Source organism: Eutrigla gurnardus, assembly GCF_963514095.1.
Source record: "Eutrigla gurnardus genome assembly, chromosome: 20".
NCBI lineage: Eukaryota > Metazoa > Chordata > Actinopteri > Perciformes > Triglidae > Eutrigla > Eutrigla gurnardus.
The window spans coordinates 23,097,835-23,124,644 of NC_139931.1; the positions used below are offsets into that span (position 1 = coordinate 23,097,835).

At 44.7% G+C, this 26,810-nt stretch overlaps 1 protein-coding gene across 2 annotated transcripts in view; it reads left to right on the plus strand.

Annotated features, from left to right (window-relative positions):
• smg1 (SMG1 nonsense mediated mRNA decay associated PI3K related kinase) overlaps nt 1-26,810 on the plus strand; it is a 117,600-nt gene that overhangs the window by 47,146 nt on the left and 43,644 nt on the right. For both annotated transcript variants that reach the window (XM_084036205.1, XM_084036206.1), the window contains exons 27-39: nt 224-374; nt 548-668; nt 1,361-1,606; nt 2,533-2,684; nt 3,824-3,950; nt 4,286-4,430; nt 4,550-4,688; nt 14,772-14,990; nt 16,774-16,954; nt 18,154-18,315; nt 18,456-18,673; nt 24,233-24,387; nt 25,071-25,293. In XM_084036205.1, coding sequence (XP_083892331.1) covers nt 224-374; nt 548-668; nt 1,361-1,606; nt 2,533-2,684; nt 3,824-3,950; nt 4,286-4,430; nt 4,550-4,688; nt 14,772-14,990; nt 16,774-16,954; nt 18,154-18,315; nt 18,456-18,673; nt 24,233-24,387; nt 25,071-25,293 — 2,239 coding nt within the window. The remainder of the gene's footprint in view (nt 1-223; nt 375-547; nt 669-1,360; nt 1,607-2,532; nt 2,685-3,823; nt 3,951-4,285; nt 4,431-4,549; nt 4,689-14,771; nt 14,991-16,773; nt 16,955-18,153; nt 18,316-18,455; nt 18,674-24,232; nt 24,388-25,070; nt 25,294-26,810) is intronic.

Consider the following 26,810-nt stretch of genomic DNA (forward strand, 5'->3'; position numbering starts at 1 on the left):
AAGCGGTAGACGATGGATGGATGGATGGATGGATGGATGGATGTTGGGTCAGGGACAGTATTGACACTATTACCTCTGGTTGTTAACACAAAGTACCAGAGTTGTGTAACAAGTGGTCCCTGAAGGTCTCAAAGCATCCCCCACTGAAACCAGGAAAACATCTTTTGTGTTACATATCATAGTTCTGCAGTATCTCTGTAATCCGTGTGCTCTGATATTCCAGTACATTGGTGCGCTGCCTCAAACAGACTGGACGTATCTGCTTGGGTCCTCTTCGTCTGTCCACTCTGACTCTGTCTGATGCCCTGCCCACTCTGCCCACCCTGCAGCTCCACTGCACTGCCACACTGGAGAACACCCTCACTGGACAGGAAGTATGTACACTTTCATGGGACTCGGTGTAGCAACACAAGAATTTCATTGAACACATTGAACCCTCATGCTTTGCTAAAACACGAGATATGAACCCAGCTTGGCTGGTAAAGAGGCACTGTCGAACTGAGCAAAGGCTGCATTCCACCCTGTATGTTGTCTGTATTTATTGCAGGACTGTATGATTCCTCTGTGCAGTGAAGCTCTGAGCTCCTGTAAACAACAGGATGTGCAGCCTTTCCTTCAGGCTCTGAGATACACCATGTTCCAGAGGCAGCTCCTCCACAAACTTAAAGGTAATCCTCAATGATCCAGTCTCGTGCTCTGTTTCAGCTAAATGCATCAGGATCACTTTCTTGTTATTGATTTAGAACAAGACGGACATTAGATTTAGTCCTCAGAACACTTTGGTCAATTATTTTAATAAGCAACATTCAAACACTGTACCAACACAGAAGACTTTTCTCACAAGTGGGTCATAATAGTGTATAAAACCTCTTGTGGTTTGAAAATAGAATACAAAAAAAGGATAATTTTTGGTAATAAACTATCTATAATTAAATGGGAATATGACTTGGGTCTTATTTCTTCTGTACATTTTTTTTAACTCTTAACTAACTTCTGTGTACTTTGAGCTACAGCAATACAAATGCTAAGTTAAGGACTTTTCTTGTTTGTACCTTTTTTTTTAATACTTTTTCCTCTTAAACATCTCCACTTGAAATACTTATCCTCAGTTTACTTTGCCTGCAATCCATTTATGCATGATACAGTTTAATCACAGGTGTTTATTGTGCTGATTACAGTAGGTGACTTCACAGCTGGAGTGGAGAAGAGCTTGTGAAGGAGTTATAGGACAATGTGATTAAAGCATTACACAGCAGCAGCTACAGGAAATGTTGGCGTTGCCTCAGCAGTTACTCAACACAGCTCTTCTGTGGCTGAATGTCCAATACGGCTTGTATTTAAAGTATGCATTCTTGTCCAGGTTACTCGTCCTCCATAGACGGGCACCTCATGGAGCTGTGTCTCACCGCTGTCAAGTTTGCCCGGAAGAAAGGCAACATTGCGTTGGCGTCCCGACTGCTTAGCCAATGCAGCGACGGGACACCAAAAGAGGACCAGCAGGATGACCTGAGTCGGGCCTTCAGGCATCTCACTCTGGAGGGTACTCTGCTGGAGAAATGGGGAGCAGAGCTGCAGATTGAAAAAGCCAAAGTCCTGAGAACTGCAGGTGACTAACAGGAAACACACTACTACTGCATCAAGTCACAAGAGGATCCAACTGAATTATCTGTCCAGCACCATGACATACCCCCAGCGCTTTCACTTTATTGCCTTTTACAGTCTAGTGGTAGTTGACACTAGACATGGGACCATTATTCCCATTATCTCCATCATCCCTGCCACAATGAAGACGATTCACCATATTCTCCTGATAATGATCCAAACATGCATGGAACTGTTAAAATTACACTTAAACATACTAGAATCACTTTAGATTCTGTTAAAAAATTAATATTTTTTATTGCATTACTGCTAAGACCGTTGTTTTTTAGTCAACATCCTTTTAAGTGGAAAACCAATAATCTCCCTGCAAATATGAAATGATGAATGGATTTTAAAAAAACATATTTTTAATCCTATTTTTTCTTCTTCTTTTTTTAAATCAGGCTGTATTTTATTCTCTTCTCTACCATGAGGGCAAGCTAGGTAGCTTTTTCAAGTCACTCATGACGATATTTCTGATTCTCCCTATAATTCACAATGATCCACTTATTGGGTTTTAATCACGATACCATCTTATATGGTCCCATCACCACAATTCTAGACGCTGCCTGTGTTTGGACCTGCATGTTAACTGGGAACTCTGAATGACCCCTATGTAGGTACACCATCGTCTTGTCTGAATCCTGGAGAAGTTGAGTCTGTTGGAATATGGATTCTGACGTACGGACATGTAACAACCCGACAGTTAGATGCTGCTCTCAGTTTGAAAAGTTGTTTAAAGCGTCTATCTACTTAGAATGGCAAATCCTCACTATTGTTGACATATTTGATCCCGTCAGCTGTAAAAGGCTCAGTGACAACATGGCTGAGGTGTCTCTGCTGGATTTGTGCAGCGTGTTGCTGATGTGGACACCGTGTCTCTGTCCTCAGGTCAGCCCATGGCGGCCATGGAGATGCTGAGCAGGGCTGCTTTGTCTTACTGCCATGTGGGGAAGAATGAAGGTGCTGCCTGTCACTCGCTGCTGACGCTCTGCAAATGGCTGCTGGCTGACTGGAAGGACATGACGCCTCAGCTCAAACAGGCATGCTCCCCTATCACACAGCTCATCTCTTACTTTAATGTCACTGGTTTCAAATGGAAGCTTGATGTTTCCATGAATGGTTTTGGTTTCATATGCACTGTAATGTTACCTTGGGTGTTTTAAAATAAAATATATTATTATTTTTATTTGTACAAAGTTGGTTTGTGCATCACATCATCACTCAGCTGTGAGCATCAGTTTTCTCTCTGAGGACTATAATTGACAGCAAGACTCCAGACTAGCTTTTTTTTTACCACCCTTTTAGGACATTCAAGCAACTGTGTTTGTTAAAGTTTCTTGCCTAAAACTATATTTGACAGGAACATGTTTGATGACATAATACTATTCCTTCACCCAATACTAAGTTACCGATCCCACTGAATAGAGCTTGGTCCCCCAGAGGTCTACGATAGCAGCTCACATTATTCCAGAGACTAGACCAGACCAGACTTTGGGGGACTACAGACAGTCTCTGGTTTTCTGGTCTCTGGACTAATATGAGCTGCTATGTGGAGAAACCAGAGACTGTCTATGGTCCAAACAACAAGGTCGCTGCCATATTTATGTCTAGATGACCATATATGGAGTGTTGATGGAGTAGCTACAATGTTAGCATAGCCTAGCACCCATCAACCAGACTCCATTCAGAAAACAAGCATTTTAAAGGTCGTAGTTTAAAGGTTGCAGACAGACCTAACGAAGCATGACTTCAGATTATTTTATTGGTCACCATCATTTTTGGTTATTTCAGCATCCTTTTGATAATTTCATTGCACTTTATATTTACTTAAACATTTATTTATCAGGGTTAATAATTTTATAACAATGTAAATTAAATATTTTGCTGCAGTCCATATTTGTTGGTGTTTGGCCTTTCAAAAACATTCACTGGATCACAACTGGCTTCCTACACTCAAAGGGAGAACCACACCTGCATTAAGAGTCAAACAGCACCATCAATTACTTTTATCGAACCGCCATAACACATAGTTCTTCATACAACGCTTCATTAGGAAACATAAGGCTGGAAATGGTAACGGTGGCAGAATTGTAATTGTAACCTAGTTCTGTGGATGGTGGTGGTATGAATGTGACAGATTTCATGAAATTCTCTAAGGACTGGTGATGTTCTGATTCAGGTGGTAAAGAGGTCCGGAGCAGTGAACTCATCCAACAGCATGTCACCTCTGAGCCGGAACATTGCTGCTCTGCTGGAGCTTCCTTTGGAGGACCAGGGCATCCCCCACATCATTGCTGAGACCTCAGGTAACGTCTACATCTGACTTACACAACAGGCAGAGTGGCACCCTTAGCAGCATCTTACTGGATCTGGATCCATCTGGATTCTGGTGATAAGTGTAACTGCAGAATCCAGATCCAGTAAGGGTACTGCTTGAGGTGCTGCTCTGCTGCTTGTGTTCATCAGATCCACCCGTTGCTCCTCCACAGTCCAAATATATCAGAAGCGTAGTCCACAAACCAACGGATGCTACAGCACTTTGTTGTATGATGTTTGTTTTTGTAATTTTTGACTCGTCTTTGAGGGCTTTTTGTTCTCCAGTACACAGTACATTAGTGTTATCAGATTCCTCCCTGTACAGTGAGCGTGGGCGTTGGGGAGCCAGATTTTGTGTTGGGTCAACTCTACCAGCTGTCCACCAGTCTGGCTCCAGAGATGGCCAAGTCCTGGGCAGCACTTGCCAGCTGGGCTTACCGCTGGGGCAGGAAGGTGGTGGACAATGCCAGGTCAGTGCTACCACTGGAATCAGTATATCTATAGATACTATTCTAGCATTGAAGAGCTGATTTAACTCTGTCACTTCAAGAAACAGCATACTGAAGGAATCTAACGGTTTCCCCCTCAGCCAAGGGGAGGGACTGCCTCTTCTTCCTGGGGAGAAGAAGGAGATAGAGGAGCTGCTGCCAGCAACCACCAGTGAAGAAGACAAGGATGCCATCTTCAGCATTCTGGGACAGGCCATGTGTAGACCTACTGGCATACAGGTAAAGGCTGACTTTTTGTCTTTGCCTCTTAAACTAGACTGACACTGATAGTTTGTGTCTTCTAAACAGACATTGAGGTGATTCACTGCAGGTCGCTTGCGCCGCTCGCTTTTTTTTTTTTTTTTTTTGCCGCTCGCAAAACACACAACGGAGAGCAGTGACCACAGCCAATCCGAGGCAAAGTTCCACCCAAACTCTGTCTCTTATTGGTTTAGACCCAGATAATGATCTACCATGATTGTCAGTTCAGTCACAGGAGATCACAGAGAGATGATGTGCTCAAAATGGTCGCACTCTGGAGCCCTGCAATGGCTTTAGGGCTGTTGTGTAGGGTTAGGCCGATTTCTGGTTTCACCGGTCCGGTTGGTGTACGGGCTAAACCGGTTTCTTTAATGCAAACCGGTTGAAACGGCATTCGTCCTTGTGACACGTTCTGGAAAATTGAAAAACATCAGCAACCTGTGCCAATGGCGTGACAGCACTAAATCCAATGTGTCTTTCATTAGTAACAGGGCTCCAGACTAACTTTTTGCATTGGTAGCACTGGTGCGCCTAACATTTTTTTTTTAGGTGCACCAGCACAAAATTTAGGTGCACCGGTATTTTTCATCGCGTCGCCTTTAACGCCAAAAAGTCACCTTTTTTATCGCTCTCCTTTTACATAATGAACACCCCCTTATGGCCTAGGTTAACTGCAGCACCATCAGCACCCGTTTTCTCCAGCCGATCTGCACACTGATGCCCAACGCAAGCATGCTTGCTTTGTGGCACAATAAAATGATCATACAGGTCACTAGCCTATAGATTGCAAATGGAAAACTGTTTATGTGATCTTAGCCTAGCCTAATTATATTTTTACTTAGGCTATTCATTTTTAATAATATTAGGAATAGGCTACTATGAGTTTTCCTATTCATGATCTCTCATGCTGTAATGTGGGCCTTCAAACACTGTGCGTGTCCATGCTCCACCTCGACATGTCCAATTAACATGTTGACCGGCCTCCCTTTCCGCAAAATGCGGCAGTAGACAATAACGCACTCCTTCGTAGAGACATCTGTGTCGCCATCAACTATGAATGACGTGTACGTGGCGTTTCCAACCTCCGCAGCTGTCTTGTTCTTTAGTGTGTCAGCATTTTTTTCATCAGAATAATTTCTGACTTAAATTTAGTGAACGGCAACTCCTCCTTTGCAATATTGTATGCAACGTTGACTTTTATAATCATTTCAGATTCCTCAGCGGACCTGAACAATACAGCCTGACGCTGAAATGCAGCTGGATGAGAGGCCACTTTATTAATACACTTATCATGGCATGTAGTATGCTTTTTGGACATATTACGCTTTTTCAACGTCTCGATGCGAATGTTGTTGACTAGGGATGTCCCGATCCAGCTTTTTGCACTTCCGATCCGATACCGATATTGGAGATTTTAGTATCGATCCAAGCATGTATTAAAGATTAAATACTATATTATATTTACTAGATATTTACTTATTTTGTTGTCAGACTCATGTTGAAAAGGGTTTTACTCTTAAGAACAACTAGCCAAATTAATATGGTTAGTTTGAATAATCCACAATGGTTGGTAATGAGAAGCTGACCTGTTTATTCTTAACAGGGTTAAATAAACACAAAATAGACAAAATAATAAATAGTTAATCTTACCGCTTTACCACCACGCTTGACTTTATTGTGGCAAGTATTGCACTCCGCCTCTCCGTCTTTTTCGTCTTTTAGGGTAAAATAATCCCACACAGCTGATATTTTTATCGATAACTTTAAATTCTTAGTGGGACATCAGTGTTTCCCCTAGAATTTCTTTCAGGCCCGGTGGTACCCACCGAAAAAAAAACTAAACGGACGAGACGCGTGTGATGGTGTATTGGTGCAGTTGGATTAAGTCAGGTGGCACAGCAAGCAGTCTGCAATTCTGCAATTATTATATTTGCACCACAGTGTATTCAAGATCATGAGGAGAGAGTGACTTATTAAGGTGCCGGTTGATGGAAATTATCCAAAATTAGGGGCTGGAAAAATATGGCTGGAAAATTATGAGCATCACATTAATAGCTACAGATACTGTAAAACATTATAATAGAGTTCTCAACGGGCCTGAAAATTACAGCCCGATCCGACCCGGCCCGCGGGTTTTTAAACCCGAACCCGACGCAGCCCGACACACCAGCATGAATTGTCGGCCCGAACCCGACCCCCCGCGCGCCTGCATTGTTTTCCTCATACACTTGTTATCACGATCAGACAGACAGCAGACGTGAATTCAAATGAAACTTACTCTGCCCCATGAAGCAGGCAGCCAGATTGACCAAACGTGAACAGCGATGATTCACAGCAAACAATATATAATTTACAACCTACAATTTTTTTTTTTTTTTTTTTTTTTTTTTTTTAATGAAATGTGTTTTATAAAAAAAGGAAGCCCGAGGCCCGACCCGACCCGGCTCATTTGCGTATTTTTTCGGCCCGGACCCGGCCCGAAACTTCGGGTCCCGTCGGGTTTGTCGGGCTGGGCCGACCCGTTGAGAACTCTACATTATAACGACATATGAGTGCATATATTGTCTTATTTTATCAAGTAAAATATAAGTTATGGGTTTACTCAACAGCCTAATAGTTCATAGAAATTCAGGTGGAAATAGGTTAACTCAGAGTTCCACAGCTTATCAAAAACAATCCTCCCCCACAGACGTCATCACGTCCTAATACTACACACACAATATGGCTTGATGCTGTTTAGAAGGAGTGCATATATTTCTGACAACACTCGACCTGCATCAGGGCATGTGCGCACGAGCGGATCTGTGCGAGCAGGCAGCGCCGAAGCCGGTCTGGTTCCGGTACCAGTCCGGTTGCGCTCACACCACGAGTCTGAAGAGTGCAACAGCTTATCAAAATACAATGTCAACTCCGTGTTTTCAAAGTAGAAAGTGACATCGTGGTGGTTTAACGAGGCGGAACGGCATCAGAACAACATCAAGCGAGTAAAGTACACGAAGAAGAACGTAGCGGGAGCACGAGGTGAGGATTGTTGTGGCCGCGCGTCTTGCGGACCAATTGTGCTGCGCGGAGGCGCTCCTAATGTAAATGTTTATTGATTTATTAATGATTTGATAGGTGGCTTATTTTTGGCGTATTGATTTCATGGCCTGTACAATGGTAGGAGAAACACGGGACATGCACAGACAAGTCCGTCTTGTTGTTGTTTAGTGGATGCTGGACAGGTCGCGAGGTGTGCGCTAGGTGTGCTGGAAAACGCGGACCCTATTTTGGGGAAAAACGTAATCCAAATATCGGATCGGGACATCCCTATTGTTGACTCTTCCACAAACGCACTATTACCGGCCAAATTCTGACCGCACTCCCGACAATAAATGCAGTGCATTGAGTCCCTTTCTTTATCGTACATCAGCCAGGGAAATTGCTTCAACCAGTCCTGTCTGAAGGCACATTTTTGGGCTTTTTAATTAGTCTCGGGGCGAGGCTTTCTGCCTCTCTTCATTTTCAAAGAAAACCGAAGCGCTCAGGAGTACCTGCTCAGCTCGCTCGCATTTTTCGAACTGACACAATTTACAGCAGTGAAAAGGACCACAGCCAATCAGAGGCAAGGACCCGCCCGAGCTCTGTCTCTTATTGGTTTAGATCTCGATGCCATCAGGAGAACACAAAGATGCTTTGCTTATGATTTTTTTTTTCACCCGAGCAGCGTTAGGTGCACCCGTGCGACCTACGATTTTTTTCAGTCGCACTCATAAAAATTTGGGTCGCACTCTGGAGCCCTGAGTAATAAGCAGCAATAATGACGAGTGATTAACATAATATTGTGTTTATTTATAAACGGACTAATGACCCGCTGCGAGTGTCTGAGGCGGCCGATGCACAAAGATCCCAGAGATCACATTTCAGTCGAGGTGGGAGGGGGAGATGCCACGGCGTACCTTCTGTTTTGTTTACTTCGATTTGAAGACGTGTTGCTAGGTGAGCTGAGACCGTAGATCCGAAGAAGATAAAAAACACATTTTGTCTGGAGAAAGGAAGGAAGCTGCTTTGTCTCTTGTTGGTAAGTCAGAAACTAATTGTAGATTTGGGTTCAGGCATTGTGTGAGTAAAGCTAGTTGCAACATTTAGTCTTGTGCTGATAGCTTGTTGTTGACATCCTAGTGAAACTGCCTATGCTAAGTGAGTAATCAACTAAGTTTGAGCCAGCTCACCTGTAGTGAATAGACTCGATTAGAGGGAGGGGTCACACACAGTACTTACGGTAAACTGAGCACTAAAAAGGCTGTCACTACAGCGTCAGCTGCATCGTCTGGCCATCTGAACGAAGACAGTTGAACAAAGACAAGGGAGTCTATCTGCAGGAGTCCACCGAGGTATGCATAACATCTTACCCCCCCTCACAGCCATGTGTCTTATCCCAGTCAGGACATCACACTGGAGAAGATTTCACCGGAGACCCTTCACTCGAGGCTGTAACCCATCCAATCTCTGCTACCCACCATTCTCCACTGGTAAGGACCTTGAAGTGCTAGGGGGGCTGTGGAACTGCCGTCTGCAGTCAAGAAGGCGGACACCATTTCAGCCTATGCCTCCCTGCAGTCTCTCCACTTCCTGGCCCTCACAGAGACCTGGATCACCCCAGAAAACACTGCCACTCCAGCTGCCCTTTCAACTGCCTACTCGTTTTCACACTCCCCAAGACGAACAGGGCGAGGAGGAGGAACTGGGCTCCTCATCTCACCCAGATGGTCCTACCAGGTCCTTCCTCTGGACCACCTACCCCGATCTACACTTGAATTCCACACCGTCTCTGTCACCCTTCCTTTCAAACTCAACATCATAGTGATCTATCGCCCACCCGGTCCTCTCGGTGACTTTTTGGATGAGATGGATGCCCTCCTGAGCTGCTCCCCTGATGATGGCACACCACTCGTCGTCCTCGGTGACTTCAACATCCACTCGGGAAAGCTGCACTCATCTGAATTCATCGACTTCTTTTCCGCATTTGACCTTACACTCTCCCCCTCTCCACCAACTCACCGCGCCGGGAACCAACTTGACCTTGTCTTCACAAGATCCTGTGGCATCTCGGCACTCTCTGTTACCCCGCTCACCATGTCCGACCACCACTTTGTGACCTACTCCCTCCCCATGGAGCCCACCACATCCCTCCCCTCTACGCCTCGAATGGTCACCAGCCGCCGCAACCTGAAATCCCTCACTCCCTCCGCTCTCTCCTCAACTGTTATCTCCTCGCTACCATCCTCAGAACAGTTCTCCTTAATGCCTACTGAGGAAGCCTCCTCCACCCTGATGTCCTCACTCTCCTCTTCTTTGGACACTCTCTGTCCCCCAATCTCACGACCTGCGCGATCATCTCCCTCCCCTCCCTGGCTGTCTGAACCTCTGCGAACCAACAGATCATTGTTGCGAGCGTCAGAGAGAAAATGGAAAAAATCGGGCCAGCACGAGGACCTTACTCACTACCACCACCTCCTCTCTGACTTCACCTCAACTGTTTCGGCAGCTAAATCTGCCTTCTACCTGGCAAAGATCAACTCTTCTGCCTCCAACCCCAGGAAACTCTTCTCCGTGTTCTCCTCCCTCCTCACCCCTCCTACCCCTCCCCCCCCTTCCTTCCTTACTGCCGATGACTTTGCAACTTACTTTACCAAGAAAGTAAATGACATCAGCTCCTCATTTACGCCTATTCCCTCCCAGAAGACATCTCCCCCAACCCTCAACACGGATGGTCTTACCAGCTTTACCCCCCTCACCTCTGAAGATATTCACGCACTTGTTACATCTAACCGCGCCACCACCTGCTCCCTCGACCCGATCCCCTCCTGTCTTCTCCAAGACATCTCACACGACATCTTGCCATTCCTCACCACCCTGATCAACTCCTCCCTCACCTCAGGTTTCATTCCAGCGGATTTTAAGACAGCTACCGTGAAGCCTCTCCTTAAAAAACCCACCCTAGACGCTACTGACATCCAAAGCTACAGACCTGTATCTCTTCTTTCATTCCTCTCTAAAACCTTGGAGCGTGCCGCCTACAACCAACTGTCATCCTATCTCTCGCTGAACAACCTCCTAGACCCTAATCAATCAGGATTCAGGACTGCTCACTCCACTGAGACGTCCCTCCTCACAGTGACCGAGTCCCTGCGAGACGCCAGAGCCTCATCCCACTCCTCCGTTCTCGTTCTCCTCGACCTATCTGCTGCATTCGACACAGTCAACCACCAAATCCTCCTCTCCACTCTGGCTGAACTTGGCATAACTGACTCTGCTGACGCCTGGTTCACATCATACCTGACAAATCGCACCTTTCAGGTCACATTGAGAACCCTGTTCTCTGGACACGGGTGTCCCTCAAGGCTCAGTATTAGGACCGCTTCTGTTCTCACTATACACCAGATCACTAGGTTCTGTTATCACATCGCATGGATTCTCCTACCATTGCTGTAAATTGTGTCAGTTCGAAAATGCGAGCGAGCAGAGCAGGTACTCTGAGCGCTTCGACGCTGAGCGCTTCGATTTTCTTTGAAAATGAAGAGAGGCAGAAAGCCTCGCCCCGAGACTAATTAAAAAGCCCAAAAATATGCCTTCAGACAGGACTGGTTGAAGCAATTTCCCTGGCTGATGTACGATGAAGAAAGGGACTCAATGCACTGCATTTATTGTCGGGAGTGCGGTCAGCATTTGGCCGGTAATAGTGCGTTTGTGGAGGAGTCAACAACATTTTGCATCGAGACATTGAAAAAGCGCAATATGTCCAAAAAGCATACTACATGCCGTGATAAGTGTGTTAATAAAGTGGCCCCTCATCCAGCTGCATTTCAGCGTCAGGCTGTATCAATCACGTCCGCTGAGGAATCTGAAATGATTATAAAATTCAACGTCGCATACAATATTGCAAAGGAGGAGTTGCCGTTCACTAAATTTAAGTCCGAAATTATTCTGATGAAAAAAATGCTGACACACTAAAGAACAAGACAGCTGCGGTGGTTGGAAACGCCACGTACACGTCATTCATGATTGACGGCGACACAGACGTCTCTACGAAGGAGTGCGTTATTGTCTACTGCTGCATTTTGTGGAAAGGGAGGCCGGTCAACTGGACATGTCCGGTGGAGCATGGACACGCACAGTGTTTGAAGGCCCACATTACAGCATGAGAGATCATGAATAGGAAATTGTATAGTAGCCTATTCCTAATATTATTATTAAAAATGAATAGCCTAAGTAAAAATATAATTAGGCTAGGCTAAGATCACATAAACAGTTTTCCATTTGCAATCTATAGACTAGTGACCTGTATGATCTTTTTATTCTTGAGGAATTTATGCTGCCACAAAGCAAGCATTTACTGCGCTTGGGCATCAGTGTGCAGATTGGCTGGAGAAAACGGTTCCGCTGGGTGCTGATGGTGCTGCAGTTAACCTAGGCCATAAGGGGGTGTCATTATGTAAAAGGAGAGCGATAAAAAGGTGACTTTTTGGAGTTAAAGGCGACGCGATGAAAAATGTGGGTGCACCTAAATTTTGTGCTGGTGCACCTAAAAAAAAAAGTTAGGCGCACCAGTGCAACCAATGCAAAAAGTTAGTCTGGAGCCCTGGCAGGATTCGGACCTTCCTCACAAAGGATGCAACCCAACTCTTGGTCCATGCACTGGTCATCTCCCGCCTTGACTACTGCAACTCTCTCCTGGCCGGACTCCCGGCCTCTGCGATTAAGCAATTGCAGCGTATCCAGAACGCTGCAGCACGCCTTATCTTCAATCTACCCAAATTCTCCCATGTGACCCCCCTCCTCCGTGACCTCCACTGGCTCCCTGTTGCAGCACGCATCCAATTCAAGACGATGACACTGGTCTTCAGGGCCATCAATGGAACGGCACCCATCTACCTTCAAACACTGGTCAAACCTCATGCCCCAAAGCGAGCACTTCGCTCCTCTACTTCAGCTGGCCGGCTGGTACCACCATCGCTGAAATCAAACAAATGTCGCTCTGCAAAGTCCAGACTCTTCTCTGTCCTGACGCCTCAGTGGTGGAACGAACTCCCGACTAATGTCAGGACAGCTGAGTCATTTGCCATTTTCTGAAAAAGGCTCAAGACTCACCTGTTCAGACTTCACCTCGACTAGCATGACCCACTAACACAAAAGAATAATACCCTTACCTATAGCACTCTGATCGTAGCACTGTTGCTCTTGAAGTAGTAGTTTACTCAGATGAGGACCTAACACTCGTTCTATTTTTAGCTCTTACTTTATCGGCAATGATTCGTTGTGGTTTCCTTGTTTCCTTCTTTTGACAAATGTACTTATTGTAAGTCGCTTTGGACAAAAGCGTCTGCTAAATGACCTAAATGTAATGTAAATGTAAATAAAAAGCCAGTAGTTAAATCCTCAAGCTAATCAGATTTCCAATGCTCCTGGAATACGTCACACGGCTGGCAGCGCTGTCACGGTGTCTCCGTTTTAGAGATGCACCGATCAGATACCTGGATCGGATATCGGCTCCGATATTGACTAATTAGCTGGATCGGATATCAGATGAATGAGGCCGATCCAGCATTCCGATCCAGTCATTTCATTTTTATTAATATCATACACAGCAATAAAGTTGCAGCGATCTAGTCACTTCAATTCTATTTTTGCAACGCTGGTTACGTCATCACGCAGAGCAGGCACAGCAGCTAGTGATGAGCAAACACAGAGCAACATGGAGCAAGTGCCGGTTAATTAAGCCATTGTTTGTTGGGTTTCAGGCAGCTGCTATATTCTATATTACATTTAAAAATTTGCAGTGCACTTTACATGGTTACAAGTGTTATTTATTCCTTTTTGCTGCTAATGTACACTTTATTTGTTAATAAATAATATTAAGTACATTTATATCTGTGGCAATGTCACATGGCAAGGTATACGGTTCATTCATTCAACAGTAGTATCGGATCGGTATCGGGCATCGGCCGAGATGCTCAGCCCAGGTATCCGTATCGGGTTGGATCGGAAGAAAACTGGATCGGTGCATCTCTACTCCGTTTACAAAGCTGGGCTGAGACACCGTTGCGGCGTTACACCAAAGAAAAGCGATTGTGGCATATTTTTTACTCTTTTCTGTGATTATGGCAGAATCTTCTAAGCAGCTGGTTCAGGTCCAGCAGCTCCTCCTTCCTGCTGCTGTTAAAATCAACTCTGCTCTGTAGACCAACACTGTAATAATGTGAATTTAACCATTCAGTTAATCTGAAATGTGGAGAGTCAGGTCACAAATATGATTTAACTTTCAAGGTCAGAACTTACATTAAAAGAAGGAATCTAGGCTTCATTCATTTCATTTGTTGTTTTAGTAGTTTTTTGAACATTTGTAACATGACTGAAATAAATACAAATTACATTAAATTATTATCACTGTCTTCATACATTCATCAACACAAATGAAAAAAAATGAAAAAGCTGTTTCGTTCGCTATCATAGAGAAGGGAAAAATACATCATATAATAAAAACATACTCACAAAATGTAGCCTTTTTATTTATAGCTTAATTTAGGCAGGGGGGTCTTATGAATTCTGATTACTTAATTAAAGATTTTCACTGAAAGCTGTGTTCGATGTGTGAGGCAATAAAACATTGCCTCACACAAACGTTTCTTCACAAAATGTGAGGAAAATTCCATTGTTTTTAGTGCCATTTTTATTTATAGGTGTATTTCTATTTTGATGATTCTCTGGATAATATTGTGAATTATTTTGGCCAGGATAATCAGGACATGACATTTTCATATCGTCCCATGCCGCCTGTCTACAAACAATGAGCAAACTTGAGCTCAGTATTACAGAGGATTCTGTAAACGTTGTAGCCTATTTGGTATCATTATTAAACCGACTGCTGCTCAAATGTTGGATCATCTCATAGGCACATCTGTGGCTCTGCTCTTTTACTTTCCAAACCGTTAAAAGCATCAGTATGCACTTGTGTCATGTTATCTTTACCTTTTTTGCTGAGCCATGCAGATGGTTTTGATCCTACTGTTCCGTTTGTCCCAGGATGAGGACATGGCTCTGCAGCAGGAAGACGACGAGGACGACATGGTGGACGTGATCTGGCGGCAGCTCAGCAGTTCCTGTCCCTGGTTGGTGGAGGCGGGCCAGCCCGTCTCAGATGGTCTGATCCGGGTCTGGAGACGGGTGGTGGACCGCATCTTTGGCCTCTACCGTGTCTCCTGCCAGGCTTATTTCACCTTCCTCAAGCTCAATGCTGGACAGGTGAGATAAGTGGTTAACATGGTTACTGTTGTGATCGGATGCACCAGTTCAGAACTCTGATCATACTTCAAACTTCAGTGGGAACCACAGCTTGTGTTCTTCAGATCCACTCGTTGCTCCTCCACAGTCAATATGGTCACTGGTTGAAAAAAACAAAGATGGTGCAAACCAGTGGGTGGTTTGTGGACGTCCACTTCCTATATACAGTCTAAATTAGGGGTGTAACGATACACTGAAGTCACGGTTCGGTATGAGTTCGGGGCAATGGAGGGGACAGAAGAAAAAAAAACTAAAATGCAGAAGGCAATTCTTTTTTATTGTGCATGTATCAGGTTGTACCACCTAGTGTCATACAGTCTCTCTCCTAAGCTAGTTGCAACAGCCTGAACTGCGTAATCTAAGATGTAAACAGTAGCCAGGAGGCAGAGCTCTGAATCCACTGAAAGCGACTTGGAGCGCTGTAGTACACATTCCAGGCCCGTATGTGGCGCTGTTTCTGCTACAAAAATACACCAAAAACGCAGAAGAAGAGACGGAGCTTGACCGGATGTTTGCCGTTGCTATGGCAACACGTGAAAGCTACGGCTACTATCCACCCGACCACCCGATCAATAAATATCCATAAGATGACAATTCGGCCCGTATAAATAAAACCAACAATAGGCATCAACAGCCGTCATCCTAAGGACCTTAACGAGGCGTTGTCACACGTTGTGATGGATTAATTAGCAATTCTGCGACTTTTTTTCCCGGAATATTGCCCCCCTCTCTCGGCTCTGCTTTTTTCATACAGTGGCCCTAATACGCCGTTGTACAGAGAAGCAGAATATCTGCTGCAGCACGTTCAAGAGCACGTAGGCCGCGGCCGTTGTTGTTGTTGTTACGAGACATCGCGGGGAAAAAGTCGGGCTCGAGGGTCGAGGTGCGGGGCGATGACCTCAGCCTATGCGTTTTTGCAATCTACATGAAAACGAACACGAAACGAAGGGGTGCTGTTTTTTTTTACTTTTTTCACCCTGGGACCTGGTTTCAAAAAAGTGGATCCGGATGGACGGCCGGCCAAAACCCACAAGACTTGTGGTTTACCCACAAAAAACGTTTCCGTGTGGACGGCCTCTTACAGTAGTTCCGTAATTAATTTGCGTGCCAGTTTTATTTATTTTTATACTGTGTATTCTCCGTGTAAATCCACGCACCGAACCGTCACCCCCCGTTTCGGTTCAGTACGAATACATATATCGTTACACCCCTAGTCTAAATCCAATTGGTTCTATGAACCTTGTAGTGATCTGCCCTCGCTGAGTCTCACAGGACGACATGGTCATGTCACAGACGCACACCTCCACTTGCAGACCAATCCCTTCTATTACCGAGGAGATCAATTGAGTGTGATGCTCCCAGACAAGTAGGTGCAGTGCACTGGGTTGGAGGAGAGTGCGTTCCTACAGTAAATGTATTATTAACACCCTCGTTGTTTTAAGAAAAGTAGTATCAGTATCGGCAGGTAAAAAGTGGTAGCAGTCCCTTTGATCACGTTCCTATGTTTGATAAATTGACCACATAGTGTCTTCACTGAGATTCGACTCGTGTGACCAAGAACCAGACCACCTTCATACGTGGTCTGGCTGAACAGATCCCAGTGAGCGCAAGATCTGGTCTGGGGCATCCTGGCATGACAGGTGCCAGAGAGACAGCATGTGTAGGTTGTCAGGAGTTACAATGTTCAGACATAATGTGTTGAAGGCCATGTCAGGCTTAGTCTTTGTCCTGTTTTGTGATTCAGGTCCCTGTAGACGAGGATGACCCCAAATTCCTGCTGTCCAATCACAACAGCAAACAGAGTAACGATGATGTGATTGTCATGGCAACCCTGCGTCTCCTCCGTCTTCTGGTGAAGCATGCTGGTGAACTGCGGGAGGGGCTTGAGCTTGGCCTGGCCTCCACCCCGACTGCACCCTGGAGGGGTACGACACACTGATACACACTCATCAATCTGATTCACTTTGAGAGCAGAATGAAGATGACCGTGAGAAACGGTGTGGAGTTCTGTCAGTGGAGGAACGGAACTAGGATGGGAAATCCTTTTAACTTCACTACATTCTTTTGACATGATTAGTTACGAGTTAATTCAACCATGACCGCTGACCATCCCTACAGTCTATACACACGTCATCACATCATGTATATCAGTGGGGAGTCAGATGGGTGACAAAGCAGGGTTCAACAAAGTTATTAATAACTCCCAGAAACATGGTGTCCTCCTGACATTTTATTTTGACATTTTATCCTGTAAATTGGTGTAGTTCAGACGCCAACCTCTGGTCCTGAGAAAAGAAGTCTCTTTAGTTTTATATGAGTGAACATTGTAAACATGAGTTTATGGGCCCAAGCGCTTGTTACACACCAGAATCCAGATCCAGTAAGGTTCTGCTCGGGCTGCCGCTCTGCTGCTTGGGTTCATCAGATCCACCGATCACTCCTCCAAAATCCAAATATGGTCACTTCCTTCACTGTTTGCTAAAAGTCCAAGATGGTGATGGCCAAAATGCCGACCTGGAGGCCTCAAACCTGTAATCCACAAACCAACGGGTGACCACTTCTTCCACACAGTGTGGGGATCCGGATATAAAAAAACTCATAATAAGCTCATCGTAGAAAATCTCCTTTTATCAGGATAATTGTAAATCATAGCTCGCCTTCATGGTAGAGACAGATATATTTACGACTGGTGATTAATCGTGATTAATCTATAGCTACCCTGTGATTAATCTGATTACACATTTTAGTCGATTGACAGCTCTAATAAAAATGTGTTTCTTGACCAAATATCAAGCCGTTCCAGTATATTTTAGTGCCGTTCTCAAAGTCTCAAACATATTTTGATGATTATCAGAATAATAACGAGACTTACATTTGTTTTGGCAGGTTAATCATACCATGACTGAAATTTTCATGTCGTCCCATGTCTAATAGTTTATGGTGCAGTTTGAGAAAATGTAGTTTAATAGTTCATATAAAACGTACAGTCTTCAATCTCAATTTCCCATGAAAGTAACATTGTATTTGGATGCTGTCAGTTCTAATTCTTAGAAATAAAGTTGTTGTAGGTGCATCTCTATTTGTAGCATCATGAGTAATAACCCTTATAAATGTATCTCCTCAGGTATCATCCCCCAGCTGTTCTCCCGTCTCAACCATCCAGAAGCTTACATCAGACAGAGTATATGCAGCCTGCTATGTCGAGTGGCCCAGGACTCCCCACACCTGATCCTCTATCCGGCCATAGTGGGTTCACTGTCCTTGGGAGGGGAGACTCAGACTGCAGGTACTCTTCACTCCATTCACCTCAGCATGTGAACTATGATGCTAAATTTGTTTTGTTACTGGTGAAACCACCGCTGGTCAATATAAGATCCATAAGATGAGGATGAGGCCCATCCAAGTAAACATGTGACATGTTGACAGGAGGTAGACTGCCATCGGCTCTGCCAACTTTCTTGGGCAGCATGCAAGCGGAGGACCTGGATGGAGTGGAGGAGGAGGAGCAGGAAGGCGACGAACAAGGAGGAGCATCAGAAGAGCTGACGACCTTCTGCTCCAGCCAAGACCAAGCCATGATGCAAGACTGTTACAGCAAGATTGTGGAGAAGCTATCCTTAGCCAACCCCACCATGGTCCTTCAGGTAGGACTTCCTACCAGCCTCATGCTGGACACACTTGTATACTTTGATCTACCTGAAAACAAATCCCATGGAATAGCAGCATTAGCCTTTTTCTACTGAAGGGACCTTCTTCCATCAACTGCACCACCAGAAAGGTCCTGGGGTGCATCTAAGGCTCTAAACGTTTGTCTTTTCATTTCATCTTAGTCTGTCTGAATGTATTGATAATGAATAATAGTGAATTCCATTAGTAGATATCAAGATTCTGATTCTATTCTAGAGTCTAGACTTTTGAACACTGAATGTTTTGTGTGAAACGGAAATGATGTAACTGGTTCAATTCAATTCAATTTTATTTATAGTGTCATATCACAACAGGAGTTATCTCAGGACACTTAACACATTGAGCAGGACTAGAATGCACTCATGATGTTCAGAGTCAATACAATTTCAAAGTCCAACATCACCCAGGGGCAAGCGAGAAAAAACTGCCTTAATAGGCTTTTAGGCAAAAATCTCATGCAGCCCAGGCCCTTGGGTTCCAACTGCATTTGGTGTTGGTTGTAGTATAGTAGTGGTAGTATTAACAGAAGCAATAGTATCAACAGTAGCAGTCCATGGCAGCAGGTACAGCCAGATGGATCCATCCTAACCATGTCGCTGTAGACCAAAAAGCAGACAGAGACTCAGTGTGTCACTATAAATAAATCCCCCGGCAGTCTAGGCCTAGAGCAGCTTAACTAAGAGCTGGCTCAGGGCAAACCTGTGTCAGCCAGCCCTAACTATAAGAGTTGTCAACGAGAAGTTTTAAGCCTACTCTTAAAAGTGGGAACATTTGGAGACTTTAGGAACTACAAGTAAGAGCGTAGTGCTCTAGCAGGACAGTAGGGTTTAATGAGCTCTTTAAGATATGATGGTGCCTGACCATTAAGAGACTTGTAAGTGAGGAGAAAGATTTTAAATTCTATTCTGGATTTTACTGGGAGCCAGTGCAGAAAAGCTAATACAGGATAAATGTGATCCCTTCGTCTAGTTTTAGTCAGAACACGAGCTGCAGCAGTCTGGACCAGCTGGAGAGCTTTAAGAGATTTATTGGAACAGCCTGATATTAAGGAATTGCAATAGTCAGCCTTGAGGTAACAAAAGCATGGACGAGTTTTTCTGCATCTTTTTGAGACAGCATTGGCCTAATTTTAGTAATGTTACGCAGGTGAAAGTAGGCTGTCCTTGTCGTTTGTTTAATATGTGAGTCAAAGGACGGGTCCTGATCAAAGATAACTCCAAGGTTTCTTAGTATTTGAGGCGATGGCAATCCCATCAATAGTAGCTATATCTTTAGACAGCGAGCTTTAGAGGAGTTTAGGCCCAAGTACAATAACTTCCGTTTTATCGGAGTTTAACATCAGGAAATTGCAGGTCATCCAGGATTTTATCAAGGCTTAATCAGCATGCACATTCTCCTTTGGGGTGGTGCTGGGAACAGACCCCCAGTCAATTTCACAAAAATCAACACTTGCTCTCGCACTCACTTGAAGCTCTTCAAGCTTCATATGAGTGCGGGAGCAAGTGTTGATTTTTCATCCAGGATTTTATGTCATCAACGCATCCCTGGAGTTTAACTAGCTGATTGGTTTCTTCAGGCTTGATTGGTAGATATAATTGAGTATCATCTACATAACAATGGACGTTTATAGAGTGCCTTCTAATGATATTGCCTGAAAGAAGCATGTTTAAGTTGAAAAGAATTTGTTCGAGCACAGAACCTTGAGGAACACCGTATTTACCTTCAGTGTGCCTGGAGGATTTTTCATTGACATGCACAAACTGAGATCGATTGGATAAATGCGGTTCCTCTCGATGCCAATTCCAGTCTACATATTAGGATCTCATGGTTAATGGTGTCGAACGCAGCACTAAGATCTAGCAGGACAAGGACAGAAACCAGTCCTTTGTCAGACCCCCACACACACACACACACACACACACACACACACACACACACACACACACACACACACACACACACACACACACACACACACACAGGGCGTCCCCAGCCGGCTTGCACTTGCACTGCTCCAGCCCAAACGGGCCTCGGCCCGATTGCCTGTTGTACATACGTCATCACGTCGTATTACGACACACATGGCTTGATGTTGTTTTCAAGGAGCACCGTCTCAATTCATCACAATCGAGAACAACGCAGAGAACATGACTGAATTTTACTGACAGTCCATCTGCGCATATTTTTAGTAAACACCCGGCCAGAATCAGCGCATGTGAGCGCGAGACGAGTGATCGTGAGCAGACAGCGGATTTTGGACGGAGACACACAGCTGCATTTTTTATTATAAAAGTTCCGGTCCGGTTCCGCTCTGGTATCACTCACAGAGTCCGAAGCCCAAGCCCGACCCAGAATCCATCTGTGTCCTACATAGAGCTGTGTTGAAAAAATCGATTTTCCGATTTTTAATCGATTCGCATATTAATGACCGATTATCGATTCGTACGTCCAAAGATCGATTTTTTTTTTCTTTTCTTTTTTTTCCTTTTAATGTGAGACAATACAATAAACCACCGAGTGATACAAGACATACTTGAGAACACAAGACATAAACAGACAGTCACATATGATCGATTTTTTTAATTAAAATTATTTTCTACATTTCCCTCAGTGAACTTTTACCTCCGCCGCATCACTAAATTCACGCAGGCGCGCTCACTAAATTCACGCAGGCGAGCTCGGTCTAAAAATAACTCGAAAACAATCATGGCGTCGGACAGTGATGGTGACGTTAGCCGAAACGGTTCAAATACATTTTTCATTTTTAATAACATTAACCCCCGGATCGAATCGGAAATCAGATCAAAATCGGATCGAATCAGATGGAATCTGAGAAAATCGGAAAAAATCTATTCTGAAACTTAAAAATCGGAATCGAATCGATTCTTGAAATTTGAATCGAAACCCAGCTCTAGTCCTACAGTCATCAACAGTATTTTCAGATCCGCATTGAACACTGAGCGATAATGAGTCGGTCGGCCTGTCGATTAAAGCCTACGTCATGTCCACATTGCGTACCCATGCATGTGCACGTGCATGAATCGTACAGTACTCAAATCCACCTCTTCTAAGCGTGCCGGGCTGAGGAAGTGTACCGTTCTTAAGTACGGAACGGAATGCTCACACTGGCCAAACAATGCAGACTTTAGCCTCAATGCTGCCTGGGCTCAATACGGTTGTACGGTAGCTGTCTCTGTAGTATGATGTACTCTAAATCCTGACTGGAAATCCTCAAGTAGTTATTTAAAAAGTCACACAGCTGATTAACGACTACTTTCTCAAGGATCTTAGAGAGAAAAGGAAGATTTGATATCGGTCTGTAGTTTGCTAAAACCCCTGGATCTAGAGTAGGCTTCTTCAGAAGAGGTTAATTACAGCTACATTTAAGGACTGTGGCACATAGCCTGTTATTAGAGACACATTGATCATATCTAATAAGGGTAAGACTTCTTTGAGTAGCCTAGTTTGTATATTGAGTATATTGTGACCCCTCCATTAGGGATGTCCCGATCCAGCTTTTTGCACTTCCGATCCGATACTGATATTGTAGCTTTTAGTACCGGCCGATCCAAGCATGTATTACAGATTAAAGATATTTACTTATTTTGTTGTCAGACTCATGTTGAAAAGGGTTTTACTCTTAAGAACAACTAGCCAACTTAATTAGGTTAGTTTGAATAATCCACAATGGTTGGTAATGAGAAGCTGACCTGTTTATTCTTAACAGGGTTAAATAAACACAAAATAGACGAAATAATAAATAGTCAATCTTACCGCTTTACCACCACGCTTGACTTTATTGTGGCAAATATTGCACTCCGCCTCTTCGTCTTTTTCATCTTTTAGGGTAAAATAATCCCACACAGCTGACATTTTTATCGATAACTTTAAATTCTTAGTGGGACATCAGTGTTTCTCCTACAATTTTTTTTCAGGCCCGGTGGTACCCACTGAAAAAACCCTAAACAGACGAGACGCGTGGGATTGTGTATTGGTGCAGCTACTTTTATTGTTTTCACCTCGTTTTATTGTTTGCACCTTGTCGCTTTTGCACAAAGAAATAAAACACCAAGTTCTGAAAAATTGTGGATGTTTAAAGCCGGAAAGTAAACAAATAGGCTATAACGAGGCTAACGACGATATACGTCAAGAGTCTCGGTCGGCCGGTCAGTCTTTACAAAAAACATAGCGCCCTTTACCAGTGTGGCATTGAATTGCATTTCGACACGTAAACCAACGCAGAACCATCACGGTCTCCAAGCAACTGCGTGGCCGTTGTATAGCCATTGCGCGATCACTACGCGGAAGCATAATCCAGCCTTTAGCCCGTACACTCGTCATCACGTCCTAATACTACACACACAATATGGCTTGAAGTTGTTTTGAAGGAGTGCATATATTTATCGACGACACTCGACCTGCGCATGTGCGCACGAGCGGATCTGTGCGAGCAGGCAGTGCGGACGCCGGTCCGGTTCCGCTCACACCACGAGTCTGAAGAGTGCAACAGCTTATCAAAATACAGTGTCAACTCCGTGTTTTTAAAGTATAAAGCGACATCGTGGTGGTTTAACGAGGCGGAACGGCATCAGAACAACATTAAACGCGTAAAGTACACGAAGAAGAACGTAGCGGGAGCGCGCGGCGAGGATTGTTGTGGCTGCGCGTCTTGCGGAGCAAGTGCTGCGCGGAGGCGCTCCTAATGTAAATGATTATTGATTTATGAATGAATTGATAGGTGGCTTATTTTTGGCATATTGATTTTATGGCCTGTACAATGGTAGGGGAAACACTGGACATGCACAGACAAGTCCGTCTTGTTGTTGTTTAGTGGATGCTGGACAGGTCGCTGGGTGTGCGCTAGGTGTGCTGGAAAACGCGGACCGGATTTTGGGGAAAAACTGGGAAAAAACTGGAATGGATTACCTACATCGGTGCGCTGGAAAACAGGGAGTCCGGATTAGGATTTTCCCGTGCAGGCCGATCCAATATCGATATGCATTTTTGGCTAATATTGGCGGCTGATCCGATCCAAATATCGGATCGGGACATCCCTACCCTCCATAAATGATTGCACATATTTATGCACATTTGTATGGTCTCTGAATGACAAGGAATTAGAATTAGAACTACTAGAATGTTTCTTCAGTAAATTTCTTCATTTTTATTCATCAACCACATGATTAGGCGCCATTTGATTGAAAAGGTGCTTTAAGATTGTAAAAAACAGCATTTACAAAAATTTAAAACGGAAAACACGGAAATTGGGGGGGGAAATAAAACAGAATCTGGAAAGATTTAAAACAGATTTCATCGGGCCCTAGTAATCAAATGTTCATCAGAAATTGTGAAGCTGTAAATGTTGAATGGCAACGCAGACATCACAAGGTTTTCCATGGGTCAGTGAATTTCTGTAATATCAGGGAACTTTCAAGTCTTTTTCCAGACAGGGAAAGTCAGGGGATTAAGGTTTAAATAAACGTTGTTGTTGCTAACTGGGCTTGTGTGGTGATCAGGTTCAGCACCTGGTGGGTGAACTACGCCGCGTGACTTTGCTGTGGGATGAACTGTGGCTGGGCGTCTTACAACAACAACACATGCATGTCCTAAGAAGGATCCAACAGCTGGAGGACGAGGTCAAGAGGGTCCAGAACAACAACACACTGCGCAGGTGAGGCTGACCTACTCTTCTACCTGAAGACCTGAGTTCCTTCAGTAGCTGCTCAGACGGCAACCTCCACCTCTGAGAAGTGAAGCCAATGCTGAAAGTCCTTAAACTGTCATTCTCTCTGCTGGCCACCAGGGGGTGACTCCTCTCTGGCTGTATAGAAGTCTATGAGAAAATGGTCCTACTTCTCTCGATGTATTATCTCAGTAAACATTGTAAACATGGGTTTATGGTCTCAATCTCTAGTTTCAAGTCTTCTTCAATTCAGCATGATGTTCATTTAGTACATTATGGTCCATTTAGAGTCCAACAGACCAGAAAGTAGGGGATGCTTTGGGGGCAGGGCTACCTGCTGATTGACAGGTCGCTAGCACACTATCAATGCAGTTAGCTACTAAGATGACTTGACTGATGCATCCAGATCCAGTGATGTTGCTGCTCGGGGTGCCGCTCTGCTGCTTGTGTTCATCAGATCAACCCGTTTCCCCCCCTACATTAAAATCAAAATACCAAGATGGTGTCACCTAAACTCGAGGCTTCTTTCACCTTTGTGAAACCTCCTGTTCTTAAGGTGTATTCAGTGATGTTCTTGGCTCTTCAGTGGTCCTGGATCAGCTGGCCTGCAGCCTCAAACTGCATTGTGCTACTTGGACCACCATCTAATTACAGTCTTTGTTATGCTGCAGGGATGAGAAGATTGCCATCATGCGTGAGAAGCACTCTGCTCTGATGCGGCCTGTGGTCTTTGCCCTGGATCACGTCTGCAGCATCACAGCTGCTGCAGCAGAGACGCCACATGAGACCTGGTTCCAGCAGACCTACGGCGACGCCATCACTGCAGCCCTGGAGCGCCTGAGAAACCCCAACAACCCAGCCAACCCGGCCAGCAGCTGGCTGCCCTTCAAACAGGTGTGTGTCTGTGTGACTGTCTTGCTTTGTCGCTCTCTCACCGTGCTGGATTTCCGGTGTACGTCATTTGGCTGTATAATCTTATAATTAGTTATAATGAAATAATAATCTTATATTTGAAGAAAAAACGAACATTATTAGCCAATCAGAAGTAGAATGGAGCGGGTCTTGGAAAGATGTGCTTCAACCGAGTTCTGCATAGATGCTCGACAAGAGCCTCGAGAGTAAGTTCATGAATCCTGGGGAAGATACCCTTTTAACTGATAAAGGATTAAAGAATAAATGGCGCTGGACATGGATAGAAGAGCTTGATAGACGGTAAGCCTTTTGGTAGCTGGTGCAAGAAGTTAAGAGAAGCAGCTGCTTGCTTCTGCACTTTGTGGGCTGTGGAGTGTGTTTGTTGTCTCAATCAGTACCGCTGCTAGCCATTTTGGTGCCCTAATGATGCCCCTATGATGCCCCCCCAAAAACGGCACTTTTTGGGGATCTTGTTCTGCGTGCGGCTCGTGCCTGGCCTCACGCCTCGGCAGCCTGGTGTCTGTGGAGAAACGCGCAAATTTGCCGCGAGCCGGAGCGGGATTTCGGGCTGCAGCTGGTCTGAGCAGAGCGCGTGGGCCCCGGGCTGCGTTTCAATAACAGTTTGAGTCGCCCTCGCTCACTTGCCCTAAGCACTTGCCCTCGGGGGAATCCCCGCCGCCATCTTAAGGGCTGTTCCATTTCCCTGAACAGCTGAAGTGAACTCCGTGAGATCGACCCTGGAGGGCTGAGTGATCGAGTGAACAACGATGGCCACTTCAGAGCTGTATATCACCCACAATGCATTGCAGTGGTGCACGAAAAATATGTCCATGCGGTGGCGATAATGAACCTCAAACACCAGTGTCTGCTGTCTATTCACCACCAAGGAAGAAGAAGAAAGTAGAAAATGAATTAAATTTAATTCATTTTCTTAAATTGCAGTGTTTCCCCCACGTTCACACAGCAGCGGCGCGCCGCCGCTGCTGAATTTTCTCCGCCGCTGCAATAAAAATCCTTTAAAAAAAAAAAAATAAATAAATAAAAAAAAATTTACGTAGCTCCTTTTAGAAAATGTACAGCGCGTAACGTCAATTGCGCAGCACGCGGCACATCGTCACGTAACCAACATCAAAGAAGAAAAATACACAGCGAGTGTGGCAGTTGTTGGCAGTAGGCTACCCTACACGGTTGCAAAGTTACATTGATTCTAGCAGTAGCGAGTGAAGCGGAAGATCAAAGAAAGAAGGAAAGAGTGAGACAGACAGACAGAGAGAGAGAGAGAGACAGACAGAGAGAGAGAGAGAGAGAGAAAGTAAGTTGCTAAAATGTGTCGCTACATGACCACCAGTGTTAAAAACCCTCTGAGCCCAATCATTTTATTGTATCTATAAACCGCAACCTCCGTGCCGTTTTTCCTCTAGTATTGTGTGTGTGTGTGTGTAGGCCTATGTGTGTGTGTGTGCGTGTTGTCGCTCTTTTTGGGATCACTCATAGCCTTT